Raw genomic sequence first — 26686 nt, 5'->3', positions numbered from 1 at the left:
TCAGTGCTCATCGGGATAAGGGTACTCTTAATCCCTTTCACCTATTTCACCTATTCCCCTACCCACATCCCCTCCAGTAAACATTAGTTTGTTCTGTATAGTTAAGAATCTGTTTCTTGGTTTGTCTTTTTTTTCCCTTTGTTTTGTTTCTTAAATTCCACGTATGAGTGAAATCATATGGTATTTATCTTTCTCTGACTGACTTATTTTGGCATTTGTTTTTTAAAAGTCTTTAGGTTATTGGGAACTTAGTAGAAAGCAATTGTAAGACAGTCTAAATCTGTTTAATTTTCATAGTCACCCACTGAGAAAATGGGTCAATAAAAAAAATAAAAGAAACCACTCTAGAAATCTTTCACCATCTCCAGTGAATTGAAATTTCAGTAAAATTAACAGAAATGTTATTTGAAATTCATTACACTTGTAAGAAGGAACGAAATATTTACATCCTCTTTTTTTAAAAAAAAATTTTTTAATGTTTATTTATTTTTGAAGGAGAGAGAGACAGAGTGTGAGTGGGGGAGGGGCAGAGAGAGGGAGACATAGAATGGGAAGCAGGCTCCGGGCTCCCAGCTGTCAGCACAGAGCCCGATGTGGGGCTCGAACCCACGAACTGTAAGATCATGACCCGAGCCGAAGTCAGACGCTCAACCAACTGAGCCACCCAGGCGCCCCTACATCCTTTTTTGATGAAAAAAGAATGATCTTTAGTATCTTGAACAAGCCACCCTCAAACTAGTTTCCATAAAAATTAAAGGCAAAAGTAATATCAGGTTTATGTCCAAAAGCATCAAAAAGCCACAAAAACAAAAATAAAGAATACATATTTTTCAATTATCCATAAAACATAAATGAACATTGATAATTAGGCCAAAGAAAAAATATCAATTTCAAAAGGTAGAAATATTTTATTTTCTGATTACAATGCAATAAAGCTAGAAATTAATGACCAAATCAGAAAAAAATTCCTTTATTTTGAAGATTTAAAAATTGTCTTAAAAAATTTTTTTTTAAATGTTTATTAAATTTTGAGAGACAGAGCATGAGTGGGTGGAGGGGAAGAGAGAGAGGAAAACACAGAATCCGAAGCAGGCTCCAGGCTTTGAGCTGTTAGCAGACAGCCTGACACAGGGCTCAAACCCACAAACCACGAGATCATGACCTGAGCCAGAGTCAGATGCTTAATTGACTAAGCCACCCAGGCACCCTGATTTAAAGACTATCTTAAATGATAGTTTGAGTCAAAGGGGAAATACCAACAGAAGTTGGATCTTAAGAGGGAGAATGAAGGCATAAGGGCAATTGCTAGCCTCTGTAATATCATTTTGTTTCCAGTTTATTTACTTTGAAAGAGAGAGCAGGAGCAGCAGAGAGGCAGAGAGAGAGGGAAAGAGAGAGAGAATCCCAAGCAGGTTCTGCACTGTCAGCGCAGAGCCTGATGCAGGGCTCAAACTCACGAACCATGAGATTATGACCTCAGCCGAAACCAGGAATTGGACACTTAACCTACTGAGCCACCCAGGTGCCCCCTGTATGATATCATTGTATGAATTAGAAAAGGTGCTCCTTCTTCAAGTAGAAAAGAAAGACCAACACTGCTGCATCTGTGGATGGTCATGAGGCAGTGTCTCAGAGCCCAACTGACTAGAGATGTGCATGAGGCTCGGGGAAATTAAAGTCAGAGTGAGTTGGTAGCTATGAAAGAAAAAAACATAAATTTCTTTTCTCTAATAAAATAAAAACCATCTACAAGAGCATGAATTTTCCCTTAAGACTGGATGCAAACTTCTAGTTAGTGAAGTGCTTACTAGAAAGATTTTGAAGGCGAAGAAGAGAAAGTCTCACATAAGGAATGTTTCTTTTGAATTTAATATTCTCAAGGTTCTGATTCCTAGGAACAAAAAGACAAGAATGCACTAGGTTTAATCCATTTCAGTTACTTTTCTATAGCCCACTACAGGATCTAGTTGTTTCAAATGCTTTAGATAAATTATGCTATTTTTAGCAAGTTCTTGTGAAAAGTAATGATCAAAGTTTTATATCACCTGTAAATGAATCAGGAACAAGTGTATAAGTCTGTCTTAAAGGATGCCTATTTTTAAAGCTAAGAAAAGTCCCAGTTTGTAATTATGTTAAGGAACCACTCAGATATTCTCTTTTTACTGCAGTGGATTTTTTTCTTTTCTTTTCTTTTCTTTTTTTTAGAGAGAGAGAGGGAGCATGCCAGTGAGCAAGGGGCAGAGGAAGAGAGAGACAGGGGAGGTAGGGGGACGGGGAGCAGGGCTCACTTGATGCAGGGCTTGTGTTTACCTGAAGCAGGGCTCTTGCTCACCTGATGCAGGGCTTGTGCTCACCGCAAGCAGGGCTCAAGCTCACCTGAAGGGGGGGCTCAAGCTCACTCATCGTGAGACCAGAACTCACAAAAACATGAGATCATGGCCTGAGCCGATGTCAGATGCTTAACAACTGAGCCACCCGGGCACCCCTGGAATATTTTTGAATGCAGCAATTCCATTTCTCGATTTCTCTAAACTCACGAAGACATGAGCACTTTTTGGGTTCTATTTTGTACGGACAGCTTTGTTTTATGGTAGTATCTCTCCTAGGAGCAATAAGGTTCCAAGGTGCTATGAAAGTCCATGGAGAAGTTTTCACACCATGCACTTAGGTGGTAAAAAAAAAAAAAAAAAACAACAACAAAAAACAAACAAACAAACAAAAAACCATGTTGCAGTTGAGTTTGGGTTATAGGTAGTAGAGATGAGGTTGGGAGGTCATAGAATACAGTTAGCATGAGTTGAATAAAAACCTAGAATTTTGGAAAGGACTGGCATAAAGGTCTTTCTGGGATGAGGAGTAGGTGTAACTCAAGATAGATTTTGATTCGTGAGTCATTGGGTATGGGGGTTAAGAAGTTTCTATTGTGACAAAAAGAAACAGAAGCTGGAGATAGGCCACAATAGTGCAGTGACAGAATAAAGACCTGGTTGCTAGGGTCAGGGAATGAACACTAGAAGCCTGGAGAAGGGGAGATGGACCCTAGCTCCTGGTCCCCTTACTCACCCTCCCTCTCCCCTAGGTCATCTGAGATGTCACCTTCCACTTAAACATCATCTCCCTGGTTTGAGACCTTAGCTCTGGTCTCTGGACTTCTGGTTGGTTTTGTATTCCCTACCCATTTGCACAGAGGACCACCCCCTTCCCTTCCTGGAATTTCTAAGGTTTTCTGCTTGCCACATGCTGTAATCACCAGCCCTACTAACTCAGCTGAGATGGAAGTGTCCACCCTCTCCAAAACTCTTAAACCTACTCCTGATCTCAATCAAGAGTCCTTGGATCCTTGGATTATAATTGCCTTGTTCGAAATTGGATCCCTTCCCCCTGTCTCCTGGGGTTCTCTCCCTTCCCTAAATAGTAGTGGTCATCAAGTAACTGAACAACAGACTGCACAAAAGTTTGAAAATCTCTTAAAAGAAATTAAAGACATCATTAAAAGTGTCACAAGTTGTGGAGAGAAGATCACAGAAACAAAAGATTCTTTTGAGGAAACCAGTATTTCTGAGGATGTGTCAGAACTTAAAGAAAAAATCAGAGAACTTGACAAGATAAATAAAGTGTTATTGAAAAACTTGCTTGGTAGTTCAGACCTAGAGAAAGAACAGAATGTAAAGAAACAGGAGATGATATTGGAAAACCAGAATTCCAAGGACATGGTACAAACTTTTGGAAAGGATTTGGTAAGTCATTCAGAAGAAAACACACCCCTTAATGAAACTCAATTAAGCAAGGAAAAAGCAAATTACAGACACCATCATGTTCAAGAAGAAAACATCAAACTTAGGAGCAACATGGAGCAGTTACTACAGGAAGCTGAACACTGGAATGTGCAACATACTGAGCTTAGTGAACTAATAAGATCATATCAGAAATCTCAGAAAGACATACAAGAAACTCTTGAAAATAATGGAGTGCATTTCCAAATTCAACCAAATAATGAGGTGTCAGCTAAGCATGAACTGGAGGAACAAGTGAAGAAACTGGAACATGACACATATTCATTGCATTTGATTGCAGCTTTGCTGGAAAATGAATGTCAAATCTTACAGCAAAGAATAGAGCTTCTCAAGGAACTCCATCATCAGAAAGAGGGAACTTGGCGAGAAAGTCCAATTCAGATAAATTGTGAACAAGACAAGAAAAAACAGAAACTATCAGAAACAGAGTATAAGGAAAAAATACAAGGAAGAGATGGTACATCTCAGAAAAAACACAAAGTCTACAAAAGCCTGGATGCTTGTAGTAAGAAAGCGCTTAATAACCGCTTCAATACCCATATTGCAAGAAGAGATCTTGTGGGAAAAAAGAGGCCATCCAGCAGCCTAACTTAGAAAATACAAAATTAGAAGAAAAGACAGTTCTTCAAAAACTGTAATACATCAACTCCAGGCATAACCAATCAGCACACCTAGGATAGATCTGTTGGTTCAACCAAGAGCAAGCTGTAGAACAAGAGGATTAACACGTTATTCATTACCTTAGTACTTACATAAGTTTGGTCTTTCGTGACCTTTATTGTCAACAACAAGTTCATAACCTGTCATACAATTTGCTTGTTTTGTTGTAGTTATTAGAGATTCTATGACCCGTTAACCAAGAAGGAGAAGTTATCAATCTAATCTAAATAAAAACAAGAATGAGCAATGAAAAGTTTTTATTTTCTTTAATCATTTACTGGGTAAGGGAAGTTTTCTTGGGAGGAAGTATATAACACTTTAATTGCGAACCTTTAAAGCTCACCTTTTAAAGGCATGTTTCCTTTTCTTATTATCTATTGAAGTGTGGGAAGTAGTGAAGTAAAGAAGCAAAAAAAAAAAAAAAAAAAAAATGCTGATAAACCACCCCAGAACAGTTTTTCTCTTCTGGTAAATCTCCACATTCCCTAGCACTATTTTTTCTAATATTCCTCCCTTGATCCTCCACCGGTGAACAGTGGGCATACCAAGCAGCAGAGGCCTTAGGTGAAGGATACTTCAGTTGGTTTAGAAGAATAGATACATATCTGGATTTTGTTCTGTGCTGGCAAAATGCTTTCCACTCCTCCAGGTGGGGGCAGTAGAGTTACCCAGGGGAAAAAGCTGTATCTTCTATTAAGGGAGCTGGACTTCTGATTCCAGGAAAAATAGAGCACATGCATTTCTTCCTCTTCTATTAAGTATGCTAAAAACCCTGGACGTTATGTATAAAATGAACATATGAAGATTCTGAAATGGAAAGAATGAGATGGACTATCCGGAGACCCTGAGACTTAAGGAACAGCATGGTATTGAATTTCCCGGGTTTTCTTTCTATCTCGTATATCCTGGAAAGAATGTTGGAGGAGCCACAACCCAGAAATGCCAATGTACTTACACACAAAAAATGTTCCCTTTGCCTGCTCTCCCTTGGCAAAGGATGAGGAGAGAGACAGTCTTGGACAGGAAAAGGAGAGGAAGGGGACTCTAGCCAAATTGCATGGAAAATGCCATGTCTCCACCCTCACCCTACCAGTAAATACTGGGTGGCAAGCCTAGACTTTCACCTTTGCCTGGTGGTAATGAGGCACTCCTCCCCTTTTCTTCTGGGATGGTACAGAAGAAGCAGAGTGGGGACTCTGAAGTCCTACCTCCACTTCATGGTAACAACGTGGTCCTCCCCAACCCCCTCCTCCAGTGGATTAGAATGTCATGGAGGCCTTATGCTGTTTTTTTACGCAATTTTCCTGCTGGCACAGCATCAGAAGAGGCCTGCTAAAACAGAAGGTTTAATAAGATCCAGGGTGTCATAATAAAAGGCTAGAATGTCCTGAATACATAGAAAAATCATTAATTATACCAAGAACCAGTGAAATCTCAATTTGAATGAAAAAAGACAACAGATGCCAACATTGGGATGACATAGATGTTGGAATTATCAGATAAGGATCTTAAAGCAGTCATTATAAAAATGTATCACTGAGCAATTATGAACACATTTGAAACAAATGAAAAAATAGAAAGTCTCAACAAATAGAAAATATAAAGAAGAAACAAATGGAAATAGTTGTAAAATAAACTCACTGGATGGGCTTAATAGTAGAAGTTGATGTCAGAGGAAAAATTCCATGAAACTGAGGATAAAACAGTAGGAATTACCCATTGTGAACAATGGAGAAAACAGGCTGAAAAGAAAAGAGTTTCAAGAACCTGTGGAACAGTAACAAAAGATCTGACATTGGTGTCATCAGAGACACCTCCCAAAAGGGGCAGAATGTGACATGAAAAAGTATTCAGTGAATATACGGCTAAAAATCCTCCAAACTTAGTAAAAGGCATCAAGCCACAGATTCAAGAAACTGAGTGAACTCCAAATAGTATAAACTCAAAGAAGTTTGAGGTACTCAAATTTCTGAAACCTAAAGACAAAGTAAAAATCTTTTTTTTTTTTTTTGTAATTTTTAAATGTTTATTTTTGAGAGAAAGAGAGAGAGCTGAGTAGGGAAGGGGCCAGAGAGAGAAGGAGACAGAGAATCTGCTGACAGTGCAGAGCCCACTCGGGGCTCGAACTCATGAATCCATGTGATCATAACCTGAGCTGAAGTTGGCCACTCAACCAACTGAGCCACCCAAGCACCCCAAGACAAAGTAAAAATCTTAAATGCAATTAGAAAAGATTCATTAAACTTAGGGGACAGTGACCCAAATGACAGTGAATTTCTCATCAGAAACCATGGAGGCCAGAAGGAAATGAACATGTTTCAAGAACTGAAAGAAATGTGACCCAAGAATTATTTACCCAGTGAAAATATCCTTCAGAAATGAGGATGGAATCAATACATTCTCAGAGGGTAACTGAAAGAATTTGTCACAAGGTCACATCTGTCTGAAAACAATTTGAAAATGAGATTTTTAACTGGGCAACCATGTTGCCCAGGCAGAAGGAAGAATTAATTTTGGAACCATGTGAAGTATTGAGAAAATATTTTTGTATTTCTACACAGGGCTTTCTGGGAAAGTTTTGTGGAACCTTGAGATCTTGGACTAAAAGCCAGCTCTAGAAGATAATTCAGAAAACATGGATAATTAGAACTAAAAAGATGTAAGTTCGGGAAATGTGTGTTTTCTTTTCAAGTTGGGATGAAGCGTGGGACTCCAGAGATATCTCTTGAGTTATAAAGCTGGAGACACTGGGCTTCTCTGGTCCCTGGAGAGATTTATTTACATTATGAAAGGGTTAGAGAGAGTACAAGGATTCTTTACATCTTGTCTTCAAGGGGCAAAGTGTTTTTCCCCCTTCTTCTAGAAGGGTAGGAAGACAGTTGCCTTCTTTCCTACATAAATGCCTAGATTCATTTTCTCCCTTACAGTACAGACCCTATTGCCTGTGGGGTGACTTCTGGTTTTCATTGTGTCTCTCTAGGGATAAGAATTAAAGCAGGGAACCAGCACAATTATTATTATGTAAGTAATAATAATCTGTCTCTCATCCAAAAATGTCATGTGTATATTCAGGATTTTATAAAAATGAATGTGAAAAGTCCACAAAGACAATAACAATCTCCACCATAAATTCTATTATGAATGAAGCATAAGGAATAAGAATTGTTCATATGTTGGAAGTACCGAATATACAATTTGAAATATTGCTTCCTACTCACAAATTCACAATCAAACCAGTAGTTACTAAAACAATCATATTTCCTTACATTTGACTTTCCTTCAAATGGAAACTACCATCTATACTATTCTATTTTCCAACCATCTTGATTAATAAAATATGCAGTTCATTTCCATACTTTACCAGATATATGGTTCATATTGCCAAGAAAGAAATTATTGCCAAAATAAATTATAGCTTTTTATTTATTTATTTATTTTTTAAATTTTTTTTTCAACATTTTTAATTTATTTTTGGGACAGAGAGAGACAGAGCATGAACGGGGGAGGGGCAGAGAGAGAGGGAGATACAGAATCAGAAACAGGCTCCAGGCTCCGAGCCATCAGCCCAGAGCCTGACGCGGGGCTCGAACTCACGGACCGCGAGATCGTGACCTGGCTGAAGTCGGACGCTTAACCGACTGCGCCACACAGGCGCCCCAAATTATAGCTTTTTAATTAAGCTTCTAATACAGCAAGTAATTTCTGCTATTTCAGACCTTCTAGATTTGGCATTAACTTTAACATTTTATATGTGTAAATGCAATTATTTTCCTACCACAATGTTGTATTTATTTTTTTGGTCCAAATCCAAAACATGCAAGTGAGAATTTCTAAAAGCAAGGCATTTTTATAGGTGTTTCATGTGGGTTCCAGTGGTAATGATCTATTCCATTCCTTCAATCAATGTCAGATTTATTTGGAGACATCTCATGGCATTTTATATGTGGAAAGAACTTTAGGGCATCACTTGTTGGCAGGGAAAAGCCAACGTGTGAAATCAGTTAAAATCTTGGACAAGAATCGGTACTGATCTAGTCCAGAGTTGTTTCACACTGTATTTTCTCATACCTGAGAATCAAATGGCAATAAATATCAAGCTACGGAACTTTAAAATTTTCTTTCTTTTTCTTTTTCTTTCTTTCTTTCTTTCTTTCTTTTTTTTTTTTTTTTTTTGGAGTCAGAAAGCATGAGTGGGGGAGGAGGGGCAGGGGGAGAGAGAAAATCTTAAGCAGGCTCCATGCTCACTGCAGAGCCAGATGTTGGGCTCCATCCCACTACCCTGGGATCATGACCTGAGCTGAAATCAAGAGTTCGACAGTCAACCAACTGAGCCACCCCGGTCCCTGTAAAAGTGTTTCTATTGCCCTAAATTCTCTCTGAAATTTGGTATTGTCAGACTTTTTTTTGTCTTTTTAAAAAAATCTTAAAATTTTTTTTAATGTTTATTCATTTTTGAGAGAGAGAGAGAGAGAGAGAGAGACATAGCATGACCAGGGGAGGGGCAGAGAGAAAGGGAGACACAAATACCAAGCAGGATCCAGGCTCTGAGCTGTCAGCACAGAACCTGATACGGGGCTTGAACTCTCAAACTTTGAGATCATGATCTGAGCCCGAGTCAGATGCTTAACTGACTGAGCCATCTAGGTGCCCCCAGAATCTTTTTTATTGCTCCTGGCTGGCTCAGTTCATAGAACAGGCAACTCTTCTTGATCTTGAGGTTCAAGCCCCATGTTGCATGTAGAGCCTAGTTAAAAAAAAGTCATTTTACTTTTTATTAATAGTATTAGGGGGTCACACTTTTTGGGAGGGGTCAGACTTTTAAAAAAATATTTATTTATTTTTGGGAGAATGCAAGTGGGGGAGGGGCAGAGAGATGGGGACAGAGGATTGAAGTGGGCCCTGTGCTAACAGCCTGACAGCAGTGAGCCTGATGTGGGGCTTAAACTCAAGAACCTTGAGATCATGCCCTGAGCCAAAGTTGGATGCTCAACCGACTGAATCACCCAGATGCCCAAGGTGGGGGTCAGACTTTTTAATTTGGTGGTTGTGTAATAGTACCTCATGGTAGCTTTAAATTGTATTTCCTTGACTATGGAGTTTAGTCAAATTTTTATATTTTTGGGCCATTTTAAGTTTATTTTGAGAGAGAAAGAGCATGTGTATGCACACACACACGCACAAATGCGGGAGTGGCAGAGAGAGAGAAGGAGAGAGAGAATCCCAAGCAGGCTTCTCACTGTCACACAGAACCTGACTCGGGCCTTGACCTCACAAACTATGAGACCCTGGCCTGAGCTGAAATCCAGAGCTGCATCCTTAACCGACTGGGCCATGCAGGTGCCTCCCAATTATTAATTATAGGAGTTCTTTATATATTTTGAACACCAGTCCTGTGATGTTATGAGTTGCTAACATTGTCTCCCATTCTATGGTTTGTCTTTTTTTTGTTGTTGTTGTTCTCTATAGTATCCTTTAGTATACAGAAGTTTAGTTTCAGTGTAGGCTAATTTATTAAACTTTTCCCTTTTAATTATAGTTTGTTTAAGAAACCCTTACCTAGATCATGAATAAAAGTCTTCAAAAGTCCTTTTCATTTTTTGTCTTTCATACTTATTTTTTTAATCTTTCTGGAATGGATCCAGAGAGATTTATCAAGATATTTACGTTGGTTTTCCAAGGGTTCTGCAATTATGGATGTTTTCATGTCCTTTTATTTATTTTTTTTTACTATTTAAAAAAAATTTTTTTTAATGTTTATTTATTTTTGAGACAGAGAGAGACAGCATGAACGGGGGAGGGGCAGAGAGAGAGGGAAACACAGAATCGGAAGCAGGCTCCAGGCTCTGAGCCATCAGCCCAGAGCCCGACGCGGGGCTCGAACTCACAGACCGCGAGATCGTGACCTGAGCTGAAGTCGGACGCTTAACCTACTGAGCCACCCAGGCGCCCCTTTTTTTACTATTTTTTTAAAAGTTTATTTATTATTGAGAGACAGAGAGACACAGAGCAGGAGAGGGGCCAAGAGATGGAGAGACACAGAATCTGAAGCAGGCTCCAGGCTCTGAGCTGCCAGCACAAAGCCCAACACAGGGCTCAAACTCACAAACCACGAGATCATGACCTGAGCCAAAGTTGGACGCTTAACCAACTGAGCCACCCAGGCGCCCCTTCATGTCCTTTTAGCATGTCTGTGCTTTCTGAGCACTTTTTAACCTTTCTTTTCTTTTTTTCTTTTTTTTTTTAAGTGCCCTAGAGTGGCTTCTACTTAATCCATCCCAGCTCACTTTTTAAAAAAATATTTATTTATTTATTTTTGAGAGAGAGAGAGAGAGAGAGAGAGAGAGCGACAGAGCACAAGCAGAGGAGGGGCAGAGGGAAACACAGAATCTGAAGCAGGCTCCAGGCTCTGAGCTGTCAGCACAGAGCCTGACGTGGGGCTAAAATTCCACCAACCGTGAAATCATGACCTGAGCTGAGTCGGACCCTTAACTGACTGAGCCACTCAGGTGCCCCTTAACCTTTCTAATAAGAAAAAATATGAGAAGCTTTATATTAAAAAAAAAATAAGGATGGTATAATGGGAGAAGAATTACACAAAGAAGGAGGTGATTCTGTGTCCTAACTTGTCTGGATCCTAATTATTTCTTTTGCAAGATGAAGATAGTAACTTTCTTTTGGACCAATGACTAATGGTCAATGATGCCCTGTCTCTCTCTCAGCTAAGGTCTTATTGTTCTCTGGGGTATAAAAACAGATATGATGAAAGAATTAGAAACTAATTAGAAGCAAGCATGGCCAAAAAGGAAAGAAACAATAGGCACACAAGATGTCCAGAATTTGAGGTCATCGACAATTTTTTTTATTGTATTTTAAGTCCAGTTAGTTAACATACAGTGTTATATTAGTTTCAGACATACAATATAGTGATTCAAAGAGGTAACTGATATTTTCCAAGGTAAAAGAAAGATATTACACAAAGGAGAAAGTAACCAGATCAAAGTGAAGTAAAAAAAGTAGATTTATCGTCATCATCATCACACTGGCATTTTTATTATTATTTTCATATTTTTCCACAAACCTGATTGAGGTAGAAAATTATTATTGCTATTATTATTATCAATTATTATAAGTAGGCTCCACGCCCAACATTGAGCTTGAACCTACCACCCTGAGATCAAGCATGCTCTATATGCTGAGCCAGACAGGCACCCCTACAAAATTATTTTTAAAATATTTCTTACCATAAATAAAGGCCTCAGGCAAAGATTCATCATCAGAGTGTCACAGTCAGTTGAGACTTTGGTTTTATTTTATTTTTTCTAACAATTACATCGTTTTCCAGAGGAAACTGCCAACTACTAATCCATATTTAATTAAATCTTCTCTCACAGGAGGTATACATCATTTTAGTTGGCACTGGTGTGTTATAAAGCTTCATTTTATGAGGAACTTAATGCTGTGGTTTGCGTTCTGTTTTGATTGTAAGATTTTTTTTTTCTTTTTTAAGTAAGCTCTACACTCAACATGGGGCTTGAACTCACAACCTCAAGATCAAGAGCCACATGCTCTACCAACTGAGCTAGCCAGGTGCCATTTAAACATTATTATTTTAGGGGTGCCTGGGTGTCTCAGTCAGTTAAGCAGGGGGAGGGGAAGAGAGAGAGGAAGACACAGAATCTGAAGCAGGCTTCAGGCTCTGCTCTGTCAGCACAGAGCTCAACAGAGGACTTGAACTCACGAACTGGGAGATCATGACCTGAGCTAAAGTCGGGCTTAACCGACTGAGCCACCCAGGCACCCCTAAGTCAGTATTTTTATTATTATTATTATTTATTATTATTTTTTTTTTAATTTACATCTAAGTTAGTCAGCGTATAGTGCAACAAAGACTTCAGGGGTGGATTCCTTATCCATTTAGCCCATCCCCTTCCCACAATCCCTCCAGTAACCTGTTCTCCATATTTAAGAGTCTCTTATGTTTTGTTCCCTGGCCTGTTTTTATATTATTTTGCTTCCTTTCCCTTGTGTTCATCTGTTCTGTGTCTTAAAGTCCTCATATGAGTGAAATTGTATGATATTTGTCTTCCTCTGACTGCTAAGTCAGTTTTTTTACAGGGATAATCCTCCAAGGAAGAAAAGAGAATGGCACCTTTCAGTAGTCACTGTATTCCCAATGTGTTGATATCACTTACAGTAATATTTATAGACTTTCCAGTAGTATTTTCTGAACATCAGCTTTATTGATGAAAATTATTTTATTTTTTTAATTAAAATTTTTTTTTTATTTTAAAGAAAGAGAGAGAGAGAGAGAGAGAGAGTAAGCAGGGGCGAGGGGCAGAGGAAGTTTGAGAGAGAATCAGGGCTCAATCCCACAACCTGAGCTGAAATCTAGAGTGAGATGCTCAATTGACTGAACCACCCAGGTGCCCCAAAACTTATTTTTAAAAAGTGTATATTAGCACCTATTATTAGCACCTCTGACAGGCATACACTCAAATGTGCCCATAATCTTCTTTAATTAGGGAGCATTTTCTGTTTACCTAGTACAATTGTTATTTATTAAAAGCAACGAATAGACAATATAATTTTCTTAGCTGACCTTCAGTGATTAGTTTTATTTTGGGCCTTGAAGTCTTCTGAGTTCATGTATTTATTACCAACAGAGAAGTTTTACCTTATTATAAGGCTTTTTAAAATATGCCTTTATTTTGTTAAGCTGGGTTTGGCTCTTCCTTAGAGGTTTCCACTGAGAAGCTGTGTCTTGGAAGATAGAAACTTAGTGGAAAAACATTCAGTTTTCCTCCATCGACAAAGAGCTTAGCTGTAGATTTTTGTAGATATTCTTTGTCAAGTAAGGAAATTTCCCTCTATTCCCAGGTTTCTGAGACTTCTTATCAGTAATAAGTGTTAAATTTTGTCAAATGCTTTATGTATCAATTGATATGATCATGTGATCTTTTAAAAATTAGCCTAATTGCTCTTTCTCTCTCTTAAAAAAGGAGGGGAGGTGACTGGGTGCCTTGGTTGAACATCCAACTCTTGGTTTCTGCTCAGGTCATCATCCCAGTGTCATGGGTTTGAGCCATGTGTAGGGCTTCATGCTGAGCGTGGTGGCTGCTTAAGATTCTCTCTCCCTCTGCCCCTCTTTCCCACTCTGCCCTCTCTCTCTAAAATAAATAAACAAAATAAGTCCACTAATATGGAAGACTATGTATTAATTTTTTAATATTAAACATATATTGCATCCCTGAAATAAACTCACTTGGTCATGGTATTATTATTATTTTTATATTGCTGAATTATATTTGCTAATATTTAAAAAAAATTTTTTTTAATGTTTATTTGTTTTTGAGAGAGAGACAGAGTAGGAGCAGGGGAGGGGCAAAGAGAAAGGGAAATGCAGAATACAAAGCAGGCTCCAGGCTCTGAGCCATCAGCACAGAGCTGGATGAGGGGCTTGAACCCACAAGCAGTGAGATCATGACCTGAGCCTAACTCAGACGTTTAACCGATTGAACCACCCATGTGCACCTATGTTTGCTAATATTTTGATAAGAATTTTTGTGTCTATATTCACAAAGGATATCGGTCTATAGTTTTCCTTTTTGCACTTTTTTTTTTTTTTTTAAGTAAGCTCTTTGCCCAGTGTGGGGCTTGAACTCATGACCCTTAGATCAAGAGTCCCGTGCTCCACGGAATGACCCAGCCAGATGCTCCTTTTCTGCACTGTCTTTGTTTCATTTCAGTATTACTGAAATATCTTTGTTTAATTACTGGCTTTGTAAAATGATTTGTGAAGTGTTCCTTTCTCTTTTAATGTTTGAGAAGATTATGTATAATTGATGTTAATTCTACTTTAAACATTTGGCAGAATTCTTCAGTGAAATTATTTGGGCCTGGAATTTTTCAGAGGCAGATTTTCAACTATGAATCAATTTCCTTAATAGTTATAAAGGTATTCAAATGATCTATTTCATATTGGGTGAGTTGTGGTAGTTCATATTTTTTTGAAGAAGTGATCCATTTCATCTAAATTGTCAAATTTATATGTGTAGAGTTGTCAAAGAACCAGTTTTTTGTTTCATTGATTGTTTTTCTCTTCAATTTTATTGGCTTAAGCTTTCCATTATTTCCTTCCTTGTGCTGGCTTCGGCTTTATTCTTGTTCTTATTTTTCTAGTTTTTGAGATGGGAGTTTACTGATTTGAGTCTTTTGAAAATTCCTCGTAGTACCAAAATCATAACTGAAATGTATGATTGTCATACAGCAGTTGGTAAACTTTTCTCTTTGTTAAGTTTTGAAGGATATTATTTTTCAAAATTATTTTCTAATATTTGAGGGATTTTAGGAAAAATTAAATTATAATTGTATTATATTCCATATTCCACTTGAGATTATTATCCTGTGATCTAATTTCATCAGCATGGTTCAATACAAATATCTGTATGGAAGGATCTTGTGAGTACAAGAATATAACAAAAATAAGCCTTATATGAAAGCTACAAGTCTTGTAGCTGAGGATAAAGCTGGGGAAACTTTTTAAGGTTTCATAATCTGGAAAACCACACAAAATAGGTATTTTGGGAAAAATAGAGATAGAGTCAAAATTCACATGATAAAAAAGAAGGGAATGAGAATTGTAAATTAGAGGATTTTAAACAAAACCCATTGGTATATGGTACTTTGCTAGATAATTTAAGGCCTACTTTTTACTTTATAGGTAATATTTCTATATCTATGCAAAATTCAAGAAGATTCAAGAAGAATGTATGGCATAATACTCTTCCTACTCCACCATTGCGCTAAACCCTGAAGTTAGAACGATGAATAAACCATAGTCCCTAATTTCATAATCTCATAGCCCTACAAGTTCTATCCTCAGCCCTCAGGCTTACCCTTCCAGACAAAAATCTCAGGGACCTTGTCAATTAGCTCTTGTATCTTCATCCTCTTTTTTTTTTTTTTTTTGCTGTTAGTTCCTATCCTTCCATCCGTAAGCAAATTCCATAGCCTCTAATCTTAAAGCAAAACAGAACTACAGCTCCTCTGTCCCGTCTCCCATTTTTGCTGGAGTCTAGAGAAAGCAATTAATATTCAGAATTTGAACTCCTCAGCTTTTTAATTTCTTTATAAACTAATATATACAAAGGCTTTAAAAAATGATTGCGTAACTTTGAATGCTTACTCTGTGCCTAGTGCTATTCTTAGCCCTTTACATGTATTATCTCAGTTTATCCTGAAAACAATCTGTAAGGCAGACATTATTGTCTCCATTTTATAGATAAAGAAACCAATGTAGAAATGAGTTTATGAGGAAAATTAATAGTTCTTCCTCACACCCCGTTTTGGTTTTTTTTTTTTAAATTGACTTCCCCATGTGAAAAATGAAGATTTAACTTCATTATATTCCCCTTGAAGAAACTTACATTGCTAGGGCACCTGGGTGGCTCAGTCTGTTGAGAGTCCAACTTAAGTTGAGGTCATGATCTTATTGTTCATAAGTTCAGGCCCTGCATCAGGCTCGCTGATGTCGGCAAGGAGCCTGCTTGGGATCCTGTGTTTCTCTCTCTGCCCCTTCTCATTTCTCTTTCTACCCCTCCTCCCATTCCCTGCCCTCCGCCTCTCTCTGCCCTTCCTTCTTCTCTCTGCTCCTCCCCATCTCTCTGCTCTTCCTGCACAGGCATGCACACAGCCCCACACACACATACTCTCTCAAAAATAAATAAAACATAAGAAAAAAAGAAGTTATATTGCTGTTCTCAGTTCTTTTTCTGATAAACCCCTATAGCTGTAAGCATCACACATCTCTCTTTTGTTCCATTAGTTGTAAACAATAGTTCTTTGTGAGATGAGAACATCAGTTCACCCCACCTTACATGGAATCCTCATCTACTATTTTCCAGTGTCATCTCTCTTCCTTACACTGGAATTCTTGTGGGTGTGACCTTCTTATACTTGAATCCATTGGCATTTTGCAATCATTTTCTTATTTCATCTCTATGTGGTGGTTTGACACTTTTGACCCTGCTCCTTAAGCACTGGCTGTTCTTAATTCTCAGCTCTTCTTAGGTGATCTCATTGGTACATGTCTGCAGTAACCCACACACCCTCAGTGTACTTCCCCCCCTAAAAACTGACTAAAGAATAGACAGATAGGACTGACAAATAGGGATGGATATGAAATCCCATATCTCATGGGCTGTCTATTCAATGTGACTTGGTGAGAGAGTTAATGTGTGCAGCTGGAAGAGTGAGTAGAAGGAAAAAGGAGGAGTTGAAGATAAGACCTAAGGCTCCAACTTCAGCACTCAGTTCCATTCACTGTGACAGGAAATGAAACAGGTTACATGGTTTAGAAAGAAATACAGTAAGTCAACTTTTGGATATGGAATTTTTATTTCTTTATTGCTTCCCACAATGCATAAACTACTGAAGACATATATTTGAAAACAAAATAATTTCATAAATGTGGAATAAATGGCTGGCTCAGCGGGTAGAGCATGTGGCTCTTCATCTCAGGATTGTGAGTTCAAGCCCCATGTTGGGCATGGGGCCTACTTAAAAAAAATTTCCTAAAGAAAAAGAAACCTATTGCTTCTTCTGTGTGTCCACCCTTATAAGAGAAATATGTAGGCATATTAGTCAACAGATGTTTATTAAGTGTCTATTTTATACCAGGCCTTAGGTAAGGTATATGTTAAAACAACAGAGAAAGGTATCTTTTGGGAGACAATTCCATATGGACTTTTGTCTTATGGCAACTTTTTGTGAATCACCTTTTCAAGGATATTTGTGACAAACAGCCTTAGAAGACTAAGGGCAGAGAGCAGATGTATTTGCTGTCTAGGATAATAAAGAATAGGGTAGATTTGTTATCAGCAACTCTTAAAGATTGGGATTTCCTAAATTCAGAGCTCCTCAACAGGGACACAAACCCACTGCATGCATAGCATCTATTGGGGCCCTTCTCTTTGTCACTCCCATGGGATCTTGGGGGGCAAGAAAACAGATGCAAACCTGGAGCTCATGTTGCCTATGCTATGAGTATTAAGTCCTTTTTTTCCTGACCTAAGAGTCTCATATCTTCTGCCAGCACCTGTAAAATTGGCAGGTTAACTAGTTATCTTAGAAGTAGGGTAAAACCTCAGAACATTTATAGTTCTTGATAATGGCCAGCAGACAGTTGGATACATGATCTTGAGTTCAGCAGGAGAGTTTGGGCTAAAGATTGCTTTGGGTGTCATCGGCACATAAGTGGTCATTAAACCATGGTAATGGATGCGATCATCTAGGCTCATGTTATCTGGAAAGGAGGACTTCATTCAGAGCTTTGAGGAACTCCAACATTTGAAAATCTTCTAAAAGAGCGGGAGTTCAAGGGAGACTTGAAGAAGCCTTCAGGTCAGTGTGGTGTCACAGAACCAAAGGGAGAGAGTGCTTCAAGGAGTAGGGAATGTACAAATGTGTCCATGCTGACACCATACAAGCTGACAACTGAACATGTCTATTGACTTTAGCAATTTGGAAGTCACTGTGACTTAGCAAGAGCAGTAAGGGCAGTTTAGTGGAGTAATTGGGTAGAATCCTAACTGGAGAGGGTTGTGGTGAAGAAATGGTGGCAATGAGGGAGAGCCAGCTGCTCTCTTCTACAGAAGAGGAAGAAAGAGAAATAGGGGTAAAGGAAAAGCCTTTGCTTTCAGCCTTATGGGCAGAGATTATGCAAACAACACTGTCAATGCTCCTCAGGGATGACTGAAAATATTTTCTCTGCTTTCCGAAACTTGTTGGTGTAAAGAAAGTCTTTTGGTTTGTGGATGAATAGCTGCACAGAGTGTTGAGCCCATGTGTACCAAATCAAAATCTCCTATGCCAAGAGATCTTCTGATGCTTTTAGTGTCAAAGGTGGAAACAATAAGAAAAACTCAGAAACAGGCTTAAAAGGAGACATAGGCCATCAAGAAAACCATAAAAACAAATAAAAAGCTAATAATGAAAGTCCCATTTTGGGGAAAAAAAAAGGTATGATAAAATTTATTGTCATCCAAATAACTAAAGCCCAGAGGGCCAGTTTAGGAGCTTAGGAGCTCAGGCACTCTTAACCTTAATATAGGACACCTATAAAGAGATGATCATAAAGGAGAAAATGTTGTGGAGGAAATGAAGTCCCAAATGAGCCAAATCCCTTTGTGAACTGAGCACCCCCGCTGCAATCACCCTATAAAGAGATTTTACAGAGAAGTAGCGACAGAAAGTTTCCCTTTTTTCCATTTAGTATATACTTTTCTTTAACTTGTTTATTATATATTTTTGTTCAGTTTATATTGTAAGGATCTGAAAAGCCATATGTTTCTGTTCATATTTTTTCATTCAATGAAGGTATGGTAAAATCAATATTAAGATAAATTATACAATATGGAGGAAAAATGCATCTTGTATCCTTTACAATCTTTTTAAATCATTTTAAAGTTTATGTATTTTTGACAGAGAGAGAGAGAGAGAGAGAGAGAGAGAATGGGGGGAGGGACAGAGAGAGAGGGAGAGAGAATCCCAAGCAGAATTCTCTGCCCTGACAGTTTAGAGCCCAACATGGGGCTTGATCCCATGAACCACAATATCATGACCTGAGCCCAAATCACGAGTCAGATGCTTAACGGACTGAGCCACCCAGGCACCCCAGTAATGCTCTTAAAGAGGGTAGTATTCCTAGTTGATTCCAATCTTCTTTATCGAGAGGTTAAAAACCATACTTAATGGGTACTTAGTAGTACAAAAAGTCACAGACCCTCATTTCCCTAGATTAAATTTAATCTGCTTTGCATTGATGGAGGGGAGCCAACCTCAGTTATTTGAGGGCTCCTTCTTTCCCTCCATGGATTTTCACAAGAATTCTGGGTTCCTACGTCTCAGAAAACAGAGGTTGGGGCTGACACTTTGCCTCTGGCAGTTGCATCTTTGCCATTGCTTTGAAGACTTCACACTGCTCCTGCAGATCCTGGCTCCGGTTGCTGTCTTTTGGTCACAGACGTTCCAAGGCAGCTTCAGGCATGAGTTTTGTCTGATTCCTCCCGTACTGACTTCAGAACATGCCCGTGTTCTCTGGTTCTTTGCCATCAGATGGACTCTGTAGTATTTTGTTGCCTTCCAGGCCTGAAAGAAGCTTAAAAACTCTCTCAAAGTTTTGAGAAACATGATGGATCTTTGCAATTGTGAAGGTGAGCAAACAATATGCTAACTCCTGTTGATTTTATTTTTATTTATTTATTTATTTTTTTAGTGAGCCCTACACCCATTGTGGGGCTTGAACTGACAACCTCAAGATTAAGAGTTGCACGCTCCACTGACTGAGCCAGAGAGACAGGCGTGCCATCCACTGGATTTTTTAAGATAACTCATCCAGGGGCACCTCGGTGGCTCAGTTGTTAAGCATCTGACTCTTGATTTCAGCTCAGGTCATGATCTCATGGTTCCTGCATTGGGCTCTGTGCTGAGAGCACAGAGTCTGCTTCTCATTCTCTCTCTCTTTCTCTCTGCCCCTTTCCAACTCGCCCCCTCAAAATACATAAATAAATAAACATTTGGAAAAAAAAAATCTGTCCAGGATAATTTGTGTAACTCAAAAATTAGTCATTTGTTTCATTCTTTTCTCTCACAAAATATCTTTTGAAGATAAAAATAACTGAGCAGTGCTTGGGAAAAGCATGCAACTCTTGATATCGGGGTTGTGAATTAGAACCCCACATTGGGTGTAGAGATTACAAAAAAAAAGAAGAGAAAAAATATGATTTTCACTTGTCTTCCTGGTTCTAGTTAAGTGATGACTGGCAAGAGAATTAGTTCACCAACATTTGGCTGTTCTTTCTGCAGATTTGTTCTAAGACTGGTAGAAACTGTGTCCTTTTGAGCCCTAGTATGAGTTTCTTGGGACTCAGCTTTCAAGCATTCAGTTTAGATACTCCATAAAACATTACATATTTGCTTAATAGTGTATGTATTTATATATGTATTAAGTACAGTATATATGGGTGCCTGTGTGGCTCAGTCGGTTGAGTGTCTGACTTCAGCTCAGGTCATGATCTCACAGTTTGGTTCATGAGTTTGAGTCCCGCGTCAGGCTTGGTGCTGCCTGCTTTGAATCCTATATCCCCCCTTCTCTCTGTGCCCTTCCCCCTCCCCAAATAAAACAAAAAAGTATAGTATATTTATTAAATATGTGTATTTATATGTGCAAATATATTTGAAGATACATCTGTATTGCATCCAACCTTACATGAGAAAAAAAATTATATTTTTGAAAAAGTTTTTGTATTGAGCACTTTGTGTTAGTGAATGGAAAAAAATTAAAACCTGACAAACTTATAACTAGACTCAATTCAGATTTGAATTTTATTGACTTCATCATTTATTTATGGTAATTACAACTTTGAATTGGGATTATGGCAATGGGTACGCTTTTTAATTATTATATGCATCAGGCATTTGGGCAAAAACTTGTGAAAATGCATAGATATTTTAAAGATGCAAAATTAGGTAAGACATCTAATACCCTGGAGAACTGAATTAGAATTCAGAGTGACCCTGAAAAATTGTACAAGTGGGTGGAAATTTATGTAAAATATACTTACCTGAAAAACTGTAATAGGAATAATTTAATTTACTTAAGAAGGAAAAACATCCTTTAAAGAAAGATAATGAGGAAAAATGTTAGCTCATCATGCCACTTGAAATACCTTATGGGTGCCTCACAGAACTTGCATACTGATGTAGAAGTAGTAGGTACTGAAAAGCTCCTAGAAATATAGCTATCCCTCATTCCAGATTCTATGAACAAAAGCACAGCAATATATCCATGGTTCAAGGCAGTTATAGTTAATAATACAGTATATTTTTTCAGTCTTTTTATGATTTTTATGATTACATAGTGTAATCACACTATATATTCAACTTTTGGGTACTTGTGTATGATTTGTATAATTTATGGATTATCTACAGAAAAAAAATTTAACACAGTTTAGCTTTTCTTTTTTTTTTTTTTTTTTAGTGTGCATACATAGCTTTTCTTTTATAACAAGCCATGATCTTAGCCTGTAGCATTAATTAGTATTTGCCAAGAAATAGAAATAGTTTTAATATAAGGAAAGTAACTAGGCTACCAGAAATTAAAATGTACTTAGCAAAAAAAACGTGAAATTACTCTTAAAATTATTCATTTATTATTTCACTACTTCATGAGTACTTGCTATGTAAAAGGCACTGTGGTTGAGTCAGTGAGAATCAAAAAAATAAACAATAGGTATTTTTGCCTTGGAGGAGTGATGGATTCAGTGAATTACCATGTTGTGGCAATTGTTTGGAATTAATGATTACTTTTCTCACCAACACAAGGTTGAGAAATGACTTTAGGTTCTTTGGAAGAGATTTAGAAGAGTCTTCTTTGGAAGAAATTAAAATTTCTATTATTTCATGTGGTGATTGAAATGAAATTTGTACATCAGATATAGTACTAAATCAAATATTAATGAAAAGGAATTCCTTGGTGTGATTTGAGAAATAACGTTAAAAAAAATCATTCCAGGCAGGATCTCATATGTTTCTAACTGAGCATGTGAAGCACTTGAGGAATTTCTGCTAGCTCTAAAGTATTTGCTTCTCAAAACTATTGCTTCTCAAAACTAGTCTTTGCTTCAATCATCAACAGCTTCATTATTTTGAATGATAATCAAGTCTTATTGGTGTAAAACTTTAAGAAGCTTGAATTACATAGTGGTATGTTTTTTCCAAATTTCCAAAGATTTTACCCTGAATGCCATATTATTTGTGAACAAACTGATTCTCATTCATATGTAAATTGCATGGAGAAAATACCAGAAACATGTAACATTGAATTATTTGTAGTTTTCCTCTCATTTATTCTTTTTTTTTTTTTTTAAGATTTTATTTTATGTAATTTCCACATCCAATGTTGGGCTCAAACTCATTACCCCAAGATCAAGAGCCATACGGTCTACCCATCAAGCCAGTCAGGCACCCCTTAGTATAATAAACCTTTTTGTTTTTAAAGTAAGCTCTATACCCAGTGTGGGGCTTGAACTCACCACCTCAAGATCAACAGTTGTATGCTCTACTGACTGAGCCAGTCAGGCACCCCTATAATAAACATTTTTAAACAACAAATTCAATGACCTAAAAAATAAAATATAATCTGTAATTCTCTTTTTTAAAGTTTATTTATTTATTTGGTGGTGGGGGGAGAGAGAAAGAGAGACAGAGAGAGAAAGAGAGAGAGAAAATCTTAACCAGGTTCCACACTGGGCGTGGGTCTCCATCTCACAATTCTGGGATCATGACCTAAGCCAAAATCAAGAGTCAGATGCTCAAATGATGGAGCCACCCAGACACCCCTGAAATTCTTAATAATTTTGGGCAAAAGGCTCCACATTTTCATTTTGCACTGGGCTCTGCAAATTAGAGTCAGTCCTGTCAATTTGTATTAGCTTTATATACAAGAAGGGATCAACCTTTGGTATGTGTTAACAATTTGTTTTAAGGAAAACTAAACAAATTTCTCTTCAGCTTTTATTTTCTGTGAATAAAAATTCATGCTTCTTGTAAATTTTAAATATTATAGAATATATAGTATAGAAAGCAAATGTAACTTATGCTCCTATCTCTGGAGATAACCACTGTTACATTTTGTGTATATTATATATATTTCTCTAGGTTTTAAATTACTTATAGCAATAAATGTGACAACTCTTCAGTTGGTTGTGAGCAGTTTCAGTGCAAGATAACCATTAGCCATCAAAGAATCGTCTGCCTGAAAATCAGTCATCTATCTTCCACCCCCTACAAAGAAAAACTTCCTCAAATCCCTCTTCCATCAAAATAGGAATCTTCCTCCTTTAATGATTAAAATACACTTTCATTTCCTAGATATTATGTGCAAATTGCATTTATTTACTTTCAAACACTTTTTATTATTACTTATATCATCTATTGGTATATTTTCCTGTTTGTGAAAACTGGTGGGTGTCTTGAGATAGGGATAGACCATATCATCATTTTTCTCCATTAGAATGAATAGAAATATCTTTTCATTTAATGGCAGAATCTTCAGAAATTAAATGGAGTCATTAATTGAGGACTAATTATTTTGTTTGTATATTTTATAAAAATGAACAGTCCATTTTGTATCTTGCCCTTATCATGGACAATATATCTTAGATTTCTTTCTGTAGTAGTATACATAACTCTGAGAAAAGATTTGAAAGCAGAGTTTTGTATGTAATCTTGTTTAAGGCAAATAAGCTTTAAATATTATTTCTTATAAAATCTTCTTTTTAGGGGCGCCTGGGTGGCGCAGTCGGTTAAGCGTCCGACTTCAGCCAGGTCACCATCTCGCGGTCCGTGAGTTCGAGCCCCGCGTCAGGCTCTGGGCTGATGGCTCGGAGCCTGGAGCCTGTTTCCGATTCTGTGTCTCCCTCTCTCTCTGCCCCTCCCCCATTCATGCTCTGTCTCTCTCTGTCCCAAAAATAAATAAAAAACGTTGAAAAAAAAAATCTTCTTTTTAGTGTTAATTAATGTCCCATTGTGCATGCCTTTCTTCTGAGCAATTTTCAATATGATCCTTGGCATCTGGGCTTACTGCATATATCTAATGACTTATGACTGAAAGGATATGCACAGGTTGGTAGTGTATGACTTGTTTCTTTTTTTTTTTTTTTAATGTTTTTTTTTTTGAGATTGGAAGAGAGAGAGAAAGCAAGCCGAGGAACAGAGAGAGAGAGAGAGAGATGGAGGGAGAGAATCCCAAGCAGGACCCGTGCTGTCAGCACAGAGCCTGACATGGGGCTCGAACTCACAAACTGTGAGATCATGACCTGAGCCGAAATCAAGAGTCAGACGCTCAACTGACTGAGCCACCCAGGCGCCCCTATGTATGACTTGTTTCTAATCCACTGTAGAATTCTCCTCAAAGAACATGATAATTTTATATTTATGGATGGAAAGTTATAGTGGGCTGACTCTGATGACTGTGTATTTGATGTTTTATTTCAAATCATAAGGCTAGGTGCCCAAATCATTCTCAAGGTCCCTATCTGTAGTTAAGCAAAAGAAGCTATAATTCATATTTAAAGCTACATACTTCCTTTTTTAGTGTTCATTTCTATTCTTAGGATACGTTTAACAAGCAGGTCTTAGTGTGCTAAAACCACATGGTAAAGCTGTTTTGTTTCATGGCCCAGGAATTCTGGTTCATTTCCCTGCCTCCTCTGCTTGCTAGTCTTAAGAACAATCTGTACCTCTGACTCACTTAATAACTCATCACGACCACAAATATGTAAAGAATAATCTTAAACTTAAAATATTTCATGTCACTGGGGAAATCATTTGCCTAGTCAAGACTTAATTTTTTTTTAATGTTTGTTTTGGGAGAGAGAGCAAGAGAGAGAGCAAGAGCGGGAGGTGGGGGGCAGAGAGAGAAGCAGAGAGAGAATACCACTCACTCTTACATGCACTCTTTCTTTTATTCATTTATTTATTTATTTTTTTGAGAGAGAGTGCATGCATAAGTTAGGGAGGGGCAGAGAGAGAGAGAGAGAGAGAGAATCCCAAGCAGGCTCTGAACTGTTCAATGTGGAGCCTGACTCAGGCCTTGAACCACAAGATCTGAGCTGAGCCAAAGCTGGACACTTAACCAACTGTGCCATCCAGGCGCCCCTAGCATCCCACGTTTAAAAAAAAAATTGTTTAAAACATTAAAAAAATTTTTTTTAATTTATTTTAAAGGGAAAGAGAGCACAAGTGGGAGAGAGAGCTCAAGTGGGAGACTAGAGAGAATCCCAAGCAGGCTCTACATTGAACGCAGAGGCCCAATTCCATGACCCTGTGATCATGACACAAGCAGAACCAAGAGCCAGTCGCTCAACCCACTGAGCCACCCACCTGTCCCTCCACATTTTTTATTTGTAGATCTATGAAATATATATAATATATACCTGTAGACATTTGTCTTCCATGATGTAACTATAAGATTTATTACAGTCTTATTTTTGTCTATCTTATCAACTCATATTTTCTCAGTGAAAAATCTCTACCAATATAATAGGCTTCCCTTTTTTGTTATACTAAACACATTTCTATAAGTCATCTAGGAGAAGCACTTTCCATACACTTAAGCCATGAAACTGTTTGCTTTTTTCCAAACAAAATTTTATGATGACCTGTTTTACAGTGTGAATTTAATTTATAATGTCAAATTATAGCATATGTTTTTAGCAAATCAATCCGCAAGAACAAGGAGACTGTTTTATTTTATTTTGTTTTATCTTATCTTATTTTTTATTTTAGAGAGAGAGAGTGTGTGAGTGGGGGAGAGGGGCAGAGGGAGAGAGAGAGAGAGAGAGAGAGAGAGAGAGAGAGAGAGAGAGAATCTTAACCAGGCTCCATGCTCAGCATGGAGCCCAACATGGGGCTCATTCCCACGATCCTGGGATCATGACCTGAGCCAAAACCAAGAGTCAGATGCTCAAATGACTGAGTTACCCAGGAGCCTGTAAAATAATATTATTTTTTAAAATTGGTTTTATATGCGCTGTCACAATGAAGTAAATACATCTGTTAGATGTTAGGGACACTTACAAATAGAGACAGTGCTAGAATTTTGTAGTAACGTAGAAATGATGGAAGACTAAAATGCATCATTTTGTTTTGTATAAAATGTAAAGTTAAACAGCAGAAGAAGTGGTGTTTGAGAATAATATGGACGAAAGCGGGGCGCCTGGGTGGCGCAGTCGGTTAAGCGTCCGACTTCAGCCAGGTCACGATCTCGCAGTCCGTGAGTTCGAGCCCCGCGTCAGGCTCTGGGCTGATGGCTCGGAGCCTGGAGCCTGTTTCTGATTCTGTGTCTCCCTCTCTCTCTGCCCCTCCCCCGTTCATGCTCTGTCTCTCTCTGTCCCAAAAAAAAAAAATGTTGAAAAAAAAAAAATATGGACGAAAGCAGCATTTTTCTAGGGCTAATTATTCTCCACTGAAGCAAGTCACTTTTAAGTACTCTTTCTATTTTTTTTTTTTTTCAACGCTTTTTATTTATTTTTTGGGACAGAGAGAGACAGAGCATGAACGGGGGAGGGGCAGAGAGAGAGGGAGACACAGAATCGGAAACAGGCTCCAGGCTCCGAGCCATCAGCCCAGGGCCTGACGCGGGGCTCGAACTCACAGGCCGTGAGATCGTG

The 26686-nt window shown here is 38.0% G+C and overlaps 1 protein-coding gene across 1 annotated transcript; it reads left to right on the top strand.

Moving 5' to 3' along the window:
* The first annotated feature begins 2991 nt into the window (after positions 1-2991).
* On the top strand, positions 2992-4707 carry SPZ1 (spermatogenic leucine zipper 1). Its single transcript, XM_058728591.1, has one exon. It carries the CDS (start codon positions 3273-3275, stop codon positions 4386-4388), a length of 1116 nt encoding a protein of 371 aa, XP_058584574.1. The 5' UTR covers positions 2992-3272; the 3' UTR covers positions 4389-4707.
* Positions 4708-26686: the final 21979 nt, after the last annotated feature.

The sequence above is a fragment of the Neofelis nebulosa genome, chromosome 1 (genome assembly GCF_028018385.1).
Source record: "Neofelis nebulosa isolate mNeoNeb1 chromosome 1, mNeoNeb1.pri, whole genome shotgun sequence".
Lineage (NCBI taxonomy): Eukaryota > Metazoa > Chordata > Mammalia > Carnivora > Felidae > Neofelis > Neofelis nebulosa.
Note: the sequence above shows the minus strand (reverse complement) of the source record. Positions and strands in the feature narration are given on the sequence as shown.